The following is a 9,935-nucleotide window of genomic DNA, read 5'->3' on the forward strand; positions in this document are numbered from 1 at the left end:
GCACCGGGGAACTGCCTCCCTTTGCCCATGGGCGGATGAAACAGCCCAGAGATTCCTCCATTTTTTTCCCATTTTTACACGGTGTATCAGATTTGTTCCTATTAAAAGTCTTGGTGGACTTTGACTTGGAGCTGGTTTGTGTCTGCCCAGGTGTCAGGAAATCTTCCTGAGTTTGATCAGGGGCAGCAGAGAACAAAGACATGGTGGTGGGGAAGGGGTTTGTCTCAGGGACAACAGGTTTGGGGTCAGGCTGTGGGGCTGCCAGAGCCCGTGATCGCTGTGGAATAATCCTGCTGACAGAGACGTTTCCATCCTGCTTTGCCACAGGCAGTTTCTAGTCAAAATGGCTCTCTAATAGGTCCCATGATGCACCCCAGTGCCCATTTCTTCACCTCGAGATCTCCCAGCTGCTCTTTCCCCCAGGCCCTGCCTGGGCCAGGCTGGTCCCACAGTGCAGAGGCCATGACAGAGCTGCCAATCAGGGTAAGTCCTGGGCTGTGACCCCACGGAAGTGAACACTAAGGTGGCCAAGGTGCCCTTTTAACTCCAGATGGCCCCAGAGGTGACGATGGCCCACAGATCTCCTCCTGCAATGGTCAGGAGGCACGTGGGTCCCTGAAGCCCATCCTTGTCAATGACTCTCCTGTTCTTGCTCAGCAACAACCTAGAAGGATTCTTTTGGAGCAGTGACAGTCATGCAGGCACTACCCCTGCAGCCAAACATTTTCAAGGTCATTCTCAAAGCTGAAAAGACAGTAACTTTGCTTGGGCAGTCTGTCCCTTCCTCTCCTCTCAGTTGTTCTCAGTCACAACAACAGCCCAACTTCCCTGGAATATTTGGGTTTGGAAACGGGGGACAGTTGAGATACTTGTGCTGTGAGCCCTGGCTCTGGGCTGAGAGGATGGAGAGCAGAGAAGCTTGTGCAATGCTCAGGAAATGCAGAGGAAGGTAAATTTGAAAAGTAAAAATGACATTCAGTGGTTGAGCTGGGGCTGTTTGGGAGTCACAGTGTGATGGCTGGTGACCTTCCATGCTAGACCCCAGGGGAGCCACTGCTGGTATTTCTGTCCTGACCTGTGCCCTGGCAGCACAGAGGAACTGATGCAGAGGGATGTTCATGTGGGGACTCAGACAGATTCCCCTGTGCTTGTATCTCCCTGCTGATGCCCAGAGAGGAGTGTGTCTGTGTTTCATCAAACATTGCAGCAGGAGGGCAAAGTGGAGAGGCACAAAACTCTGCTCAGGACAGCGTGTGACTGAGCAACACTGGTACCCATGCTCCCCAGGGGACAAATCTCAGCACGGCTTTGCCAGCTGTCCTTGGCACATCAGAGGTCCAGCTGTGACAAACCTCCAGACAGAGGATGCTGCCACTCAGGCCTCAGCTCAGGAGAGTGCCTGGCCCTGGGACTGGGGGGGACAGTGGTCAGGATGCTCCGGTTTGGGAACTGAGGTCCAGGGAAGGAGGTATATGAGGGGAGCAGTCTGTGCACCATCGAGAGTGACAAAGAGGAGGGAGACAGGGTCTTTGCAGAGGCCTCACAAAAGAGAGATCCTGATTGTTGATTAGAGGGAGGGACAGCTGACACCACCCCAAAAAAGCACTGAATAGAGATTCCTGCCCAGGGGGAGGCGGGAACTTGTGGTGCAAGAAGAAGGCTCCTTCTGACTCACAGACCTGCAGGTACTGGCCATGGGCAGTGCTGTGGCAAGAGCTGGAGGAGCAAGGAGGGCCAGGGCAGGATGGAAGAAGGCAGATGGGTCTGCAAAAGCCAAAGGGAGAAAATCATTGCTGAAGCCCAGGGATGAGCCAGGGACCTTTAGATCTTCAGTCTGATGCTCTCCCAGCTGAGCTACTTCAGCTCTGCCCCAGCAGCCCTTGTGAATGGCTACTGGAAATGGCTAAACACCTGTCTGCCAATGGGAAGCAGTGAATTCATTAGTTATATTACTTTGCTTGTGAACACAGCTTTGCTTTGTCATTAAACTGCCTTTTGTCTCTACACACGAGTTTTTACCCCTCTGCCCTTCCGTTTCTCTTCCCCATTCCCCAGGAGAGGGGAGTGAGTGAGCGGCTGGGTGGGGTCAACCCACCACATTATGGACTTATTTCTACTGTCACTAAAACCAGTAAGAGTAACATGCTCTAAAATACTTTCTTACTCTTCTTGATATTTATAGGCTTCATTTCTTTAATTTTGTTCCTGCCATTCAGTCTTATTTGACCAGGTAAGCTGCAGTTTCATGGTATGTAACCTCTGGCATAATGTTTCAGAATTTGCTTTTTCTTTAATTGATAACTGTTATCATTTAATGGTAACACCTCTGAGAGAGTGTTTCCACTAAATCATTTCCGCTTTCTGTATTTTATCCTTGTTACCAATCTGTGTGTGAGAGAGGTGTCAGTTTATAACAAAAAAAAGCCAAATGGCAGATGCCAGAGTGCTGAAAATCACACAGCAGGCCAAATTTTTATGTAAGGTACACTGGTACTCGACCATTATCTATATTTCCAGTCTCTAAATTTCTAGTCTTGCAGCAGAGAGCCTGGAACCTCCGAGCTCCCTCTATTTGCCCCATGTTTCAACACTGAAAGTGAAATTACCCCTGGCAGTGGCATTCTTTTGGTTTGATTTGCAGCCTACAGCACAACATGGATCACAAGATTGGCCAGGACACCACAAGAGGAATCAAAATCCTTTGGTCTAAAATGTGCGTGTTCCTGGGAAACTCAGATGTCATGACATACTGATATTTGTGTTCCGGGAGCTGATCAGTTGGCTCGTCTCCATTTCTGAAATGGTGTCTCAGTTTGCCTGGGTAATCTCTGACTTGATCCCCATCCACTGCTGGTTGTTCTCCAAACTCCTGCCTTCAGGAACAAAGGCCCAGGAGATCTTTGTGGTGAAGACAGAGGAAAAGAACCAGTTAGGTACCAGAGCCCCATCTGCTCCTGCTCTTACTAAATTTAGCATTTGGCCGCATTGGGGGAGGAGTGGTTGATACAGCAGAGGCTGTGCTGCCATTCAGCGAGACCTGGACAGGCTGGAGGACTGGGCAGAGAAGAACCTGATGAAATTCAACAACAGCAAGTGTAAGATCCTGCTCCTGGGGAGGAATAACCCCAGGCACCAGTACAGGTCGGGGGTTGACCTGCTGGAAAGCAGCTCTGCAGAGGAGGATTTGAGAGTTCTGGTTGACAACAGGTTGACCATGAGTCAACAATGTGCCCTTGTGGCCAAGAGGCCAATGGTACCTGGGGGGTGTTAAGAACAGTGTGACCAGCAGGTCGAGGGAGGTGAATCCTCCCCCTCTGCTCTGCCCTGGTGAGGCCGCATCTGGAGTTACTGGGTCCAGTTCTGGGCTCCCAAGTTTAAGAAGGACAAGGAATTACTGGAGGGAGTCCAGTGGAGGGACACAAAGATGCTGAAGGCTCTGAAGCATCTTTCTGATGAGGAGAGACTGAGAGAGCTGGGGCTGTCCAGCTGGAGAAGAGAAGCTGAGAGGGATCTCATCTATGTTTATAAATGTCTCCAGGGTGGGTGTCAAGAGGATGGGTGGTGCCCAATTATAGGATGAGGGTCTACGGGCACAAACAGACTAGATGATCTCCAGAGGTCCCTTCGAACCCCAACCATTCTGTGGTTCTGTGATTTTCATCCGGACTGGCATTTAACCTCCACATTAATTTGGGGATTTCCATCTTCACTGCATGGATCTCTGACATTCAGTACCAGGATACGGTTATGTTACCTTGGTTGGTATCAGGCCATTCTGTATTTCAAGAAATTTCAAAAAAGTAATGGACCATCGCTGAAATAATTTCTTTACTGACATCCATGAGGCAGATGCTAAAAATACACAGTAGAGCTCTGCACAATGAGGAGTCTAAGACTTTGGTTGAACTAAGCCATGAATCGGCATGTCCATTTCCTTCATTGTGTTTCATTTCATAGATTCATTTTTGATTACAGAGGTATAAATTAAGAAAGGTGAGGCCTTTCTTGACAGCAAGAGTTTTGTGGGTTCTTTCAAAACCTAGGTGTCTATTTCAGACCTAATCACAGGCTTTATTGATTGGTTTGCCTGTGAGGAAATTTCATGCAAAATAAGGCTTGAGAGATCATTGAGAGGTAACCAGGTCCATCTTCTGTCTCCATGAAAAAATAACTGAATCATAACGACTCCTGAGAGAAGTGAGAGAACCTGCCCTTAAAAGACTGTTGTGGTAGACAACTCTTTACCACTCCCAGAGGATGATGCTCCTCTCCTTACTACTAGAACTATCTTTTCTTTTTTTTTTTTTTTTTTAATTAAGAATTGTGTGTTTGGGGTATTTTGTTTGTTTGTTTTCTGTTTGGTTGGTTGTTGCTGGTTTTTACATTAAATATTAAAATGCACTATTTTAGTATTCACCATGCTAGAAATCCAGAGCAGTGGATCTAATGGCCCTCTATACTTATGAATGCCATAAATCCATCAGCTCAGTTTATTAAAGGATCCTGGAAGGGGTCAACTGGACTAGTTTGCTGCACATGCTTGTCCAGATTAGTATTCAGCCAATCCATTGGCTGTTATTTGTAGTGGTGAAAACATGAAATGCTGTTGTAGTACCATTATGGAGTCCTGTGTCCAGCTCTGGGTCCTCAGCACAGGACAGACATGGACCTGCTGGTGAAGGTCCAGAGGAGCCACAGAAATGACCCGAGGCTGGAACAGCTCTGCTGGGTGGACAGGCTGAGAGAGTTGGGGTGTTCAGCTGGAGAAGAGAAGGCTCCAGGGACACCTTATTGCAGCCTTTCCAGACTTAAAAAAAGGGGCCAATAAGAAAGATGGGGAGAGACTTTTCAGCAGGGCCTGTTGCGATAGGACAAGGGGTGATGGTTTTGAACTAAAGGAGGGGAGATTGAGGTCAGACATACGGAAGAATTTTTTTTTTACAATGACAGTCATGAAACACTGTCCCAGGTTGCCCAGAGAGGTGGTGGATGCCCCATCCCTGGAGACATCCCAGGCCAGGCCGGATGGGGCTCTGAGCAACCTGAGCTGGTGAAGATGTCCCTGCTCACGGCAGGGGTGGGACTGCATGAGCTTGGAAGGTCCCTTCCAACCCAAACTATTCTATTATTCTCTTCTATTATAAAGCCACTGACTGGCAACTATTTGTTTAAAATATATTTGCTTAAACTTTTCAGTCTAGGCAGAATTAATTTCTCCTCCTTTGCCACTTCCTTTCATGCCTTTTCTTCACTGAGACTCCACACCTCTGTCCTCTAGCCCCAAGAGCCCTTCCTGTGCGAGATTTCCTGGGAGCTTTAAAGGGTGGTACTCCAATGGTTTTCTTCTCTGCTCCTATTTCTGCTGCTGGGATATGAATGCATCATTCAGTGCACACATGCCACATCATCCAGGCAGCCCATCAAATCAGTTCTTACAGAGTAAGGAAATTTCAAGATACACTTGTGATACAGAAGAGCAAGAGCTTAAATTAGATGAGATGAAACAATAAAAGGCATCTCCTGAGCAAGTTTTGGAAGCTTTCCAGAAGCCATTCTGCCCTCTTCAAAGATTCTAACACTTTCCTGCAAGGGAAGGCAGACATTTAAGAGGTAAAATCATACAGTCCTTATGCAAAAGTTGAGATCTCTAACTACAGAGGAGGTAAGTTTGCCAGCTTGTCTAGCTTTTGTTTGTTTGTTTGTTTCCTTTCCTCTTCTATTTCTTTCCTTTTCTCTTTCTTTTTCTTTCATCTTTGACAGTTGTGAAAATGCAGAAAGAGAATTTCACTGAAGTTATCACTGGGCTGGAACCATGTACAGAACTGGGTCTACAGACCCAGAACAGATTACTTTGTAATTATTCTGTTGTTTAGTTTTGTGGGGTTTGGGGTTTTTGTTTGTTTGGGTTTGGTTTTTTGTTTGTTTGGGGGTTTTTTGTTTTGGTTTTGTTTTGTTTTTTGTTTAGTTTTGTTTTTTCCCATTAACCACCTGAGATTTTAGAGAAGAATGCATACTATAAAGAGATTACATGACGAGAATGCAATTTCTCACTCTTTTTGAGATGTTCTCTCTCTACATTGCATTTATTTTATTTTGCAACTTATTGCCTTATATCAGACTGATTATTGTTTTTTGTTTTGAAACTGATTGCATTGTATCATAAGATTAATCATTCTAGTAATCCTCTTTGAGTCAACAGAAAGGAGCAGGTACATCCAGTATGCAATTCATTGCGTCTTTAAGTAGATACCGTCAAATGATCACAAATCATGCTGCAAAGGCAGGAAAAGAGTGCCTGTGACTAGCTCAGATACGGATGCCTACGTGATGTAAGTCAATGAGCTGAGATCAAACAGATGAATATTTTGTAAAATGTAATTTGGTGGTGCTGGCAGGGACCTTATCAAGAGGGATACACAGTAAAGCTGTGTTGTGAACCAGCAGTATCTTTAGAAACCTTTCTAAAATATACAACTTCCTTTTAGCTTGTAAATTTCCTATCATCCAACTCAGAATATAGTTTCCCTTGACCATTTATCTCTTACTTTTCCAAACAACTGATTACCTAAACATGACATCAGGACAGGTGTAGTTTGCTTCCAATTCTGCTCTGGCCTGGATGGAGCCTTATCTATTTCTCTTCCACTGGGTACTGCACCACCATAAGGGTGCTCTGATTTTGTACTTTTACGTTACTTACTGAAGAAATCTGTGTCATTGCTAAATGAAAAGAGGGATGGAAAGGACCACAGCGTGGTATGACTGGGTAAAAATTGGTACCATGTTGTTTTTATTGATCCATTTTTTGGATGTATATTGGAAAAGGAACCATCCATATACAATTTACTCTTATTCTTGAATACCATTTACCTCCTGCCAGCACAGGTAAAGTCCCTAAGTTTCTCCGTTTGCTCTCTAAGCTTTAAATCGGGGGTTTCAGTATAATCTTTTGTTTTCCTCATTCCTGTGTTTCCTGTGTATGTTTGACCAATTTTTGACGGCACAAGAGTTTCTGATTATGCTGCAATTTTAAATAGTTGTTGGATAATTTGAATTAACTGTTTCATTTGACAGCTCTGCTCAGAGATCACTGGCACAAGCAGGGAGAACTGATTGTGATTTCATTGGGCTAGACTTATAACGGTAATTTTTAATGTCAAATGACTGGGAATCTTTTGATACTAGAATGAACTCCATACAGCTGATAATTCTATTCTAAGGGCACCTAGGTTTGATTAATCTGGTTGTTTCCAGACTTCTTTGACCAAAGGCAGTCTGATTGTCTGGATGCATAATAACAAGTTAGAAAGGACTATAAGTCTCTTTAAAGATGAAGATTATTTGTTTGCTAGTAACATGTACTACTCCAGGACCTACCACTGGAACAGGCGGAACCAAAGAAACCCCATGTCCACATTGGAATGTGACCATGTCTGGAAAAAGAACCTGTACAGGTGTAGAAATGCCTAGGTGTAAGGAGTTCAACCATAGTACGAAACCTCTGAACTACTTTCAAGGGACAAAGAGGTTTATTTGATAAAGTTAACTTTAGTGAAATTAATTTACTCTAGGCTTATTCTAATCAATGGAAATAAAGGAGTTCTGTAAAGAACCCTACTTTATCCATTCTGCCTGTAGAGAGGTTTAGACTCACCACCATCTTCACTAAGAGCAAGTTAACCCTTTAGAATATCCCCCAGAGTGTACAGGAAAACAAAACCAAAACCAGAACAACAAACAAACCAAAAACCCAAACAAACAACAAAGCCACAAACCAAACAGAAAACCACAAACAAACAAAGAAAGAAAACAGTACTAGGTAAAATTCTGCTGTACTGGGGCAGAAGATACCACCAGATTCTTTCATTCTTCCTTCATCTGAAAGTAACAGTGCTGAGATTTAGACCTATAGGCAGTACTAAACGAAGTTGTATGTGCAATTTTTTGCTCTTTTCTCCATGATAGGTAACTTCCCCAGAACCACCTTTTCAGCCCATGAAGTTGCAAATTTATCTTTCAAAATGTATATGCACAAGGTATCTATTTTTTTCTCCGTGTTGTTTCATTCCCTTCTAAAAAATTCAGAGATATTTTTTACTTATAAAAGAAATCAACAATCCAAGAAATATTGCCAAGTATTCTTAAAGGCACTGTTTTTATTAACGTTGTTATCATAGATTTTGTCTACGCTGAGGGCAAACATGCTGCAGGATACACCCAGTAGCCCCTGTAGTTCTCATGAACACTCTGGCCTTGTTCTTAGTCCACAGAAGCACAGCCGACCCAGAGACAGTCCTTCAAAACCCTGAAGTCATAGCCATGGATGAACTCTCATGTGAGGAGAATTGACTATCTGCTAAAAAAAAAAAAAAAAAAAAAAAAAAGGAAGATAATCACTTCATATGATTAATGTCTGTGTGCACTTCTGATACAGGATTTATTATTAATAATGAAAAAGCCTGATGACTCATATGTCTTTATTTTTCCAGGTGTAAATTTCATATTGCCGCCCAAATGATGAACATGGTGAATGCAAGCAGTGTGAAGGAATTCATTCTTGTGGGCCTCTCAGAGAACCAAGGAGTGCAGAAAATATGTTTTGTGATGTTTCTGTTCTTCTATATAATTATCGTGACAGGAAATCTGCTAATTGTAGTCACTGTAATTAGCAGTCAACATCTGAATTCCCCTATGTATTTTTTCCTTTCCTACCTGTCCTTTGTAGATATCTGTTATTCCTCCATCACGGCTCCCAAAATGATTGCAGACTTCCTTGTTCAAAATAAAACCATTTCCTTTGTGGGTTGCATAGCACAACTGTTTGGGGTACATTTCTTTGGCTGCACCGAGACCTTCATCCTCACAGTGATGGCCTATGATTGCTATACAGCCATCTGCAGACCTCTCCATTACACCACCCTCATGACCAGGCGTGTGTGTGGCCAGATGGTGATCAGCTCATGGATGGGAGGGTTTGTGCATTCCATGGTGCAGACTCTCCTGACCTCTCGTCTCTCATTCTGTGGCCCCAACATAATTGACCACTACTTCTGCGATGTCCACCCCCTGCTACAACTGGCCTGTAACAACACCTATGCCGTGAGCATCATTGTTGTTGCCAACAGTGGACTGATAGCTCTGAGCTGTTTCTTCATCCTAGTCGTGTCCTACCTTGTCATCCTGGTTTCCTTGAAAAGTCAAACGTCTGAAGGGAGGCATAAGGCCCTCTCCACCTGTGGGTCCCACATCACTGTCGTGATCCTGTTCTTTGGGCCGTGCACATTCACCTACATACGCCCATCCAGCGATCTGTCAGAGGACAAGAGTGTGGCTGTGTTCTACACCATCATCACGCCCATGCTGAACCCGCTTATCTACACACTGAGAAACAAGGAGGTGAAGACGGCCATGAAAAAACTGTGGAGTACAAAAGTGGGAAGTGAGAAGGGAGAGGTGTAGAACTGCCATAACTTTTGCAAAGGATCAGAGAAGATCGCGTGTCTCTCACTGTAAGTCCTTTTCTGAAAAGCTTGCTTTTGTCTCCTAATTAAGAACAAGCCTTTCTGTTTTCTTTTTGACTAGCACAGGCTGAGGCCCAGGGCTCCTGAGCAATACTGAAACACTAGTAAATAAATAAAATCTATCAAAAATACCTAAAATGTTGTCCAGATAGAACATCCCATTAGTTAACATTCTTCCAGGTATAAACTTTTAGACAAACTCCATCTGCTCTGTAATCCATTTAAGCTGGGAAAGATAGGACTACGGTCACATGCTGCTGAAAGCTATCCTACCAACAAGGCCCCTTTCTGTTTGCAATAAATGCCTTTTAATGAGAACCACATTGTTGTATTTTGAATCTATGAGTTAGCAATTAAAGTCCTAATACTTGTTGCTAGTTGAGTCATTTGCTGATGCAAGTAAGAGAAGGGGAA

At 44.0% G+C, this 9,935-nt stretch overlaps 1 protein-coding gene across 1 annotated transcript; it reads left to right on the forward strand.

Moving 5' to 3' along the window:
- The first annotated feature begins 8,508 nt into the window (after positions 1-8,508).
- Positions 8,509-9,459, forward strand: LOC135992303 (olfactory receptor 4S2-like). The gene has a single exon (XM_065641351.1). It carries the CDS (start codon positions 8,515-8,517, stop codon positions 9,457-9,459), a length of 945 nt encoding a protein of 314 aa, XP_065497423.1. The 5' UTR covers positions 8,509-8,514.
- The last annotated feature ends 476 nt before the right edge of the window (positions 9,460-9,935 follow it).

This window comes from Caloenas nicobarica, chromosome 10 (genome assembly GCF_036013445.1).
Source record: "Caloenas nicobarica isolate bCalNic1 chromosome 10, bCalNic1.hap1, whole genome shotgun sequence".
NCBI lineage: Eukaryota > Metazoa > Chordata > Aves > Columbiformes > Columbidae > Caloenas > Caloenas nicobarica.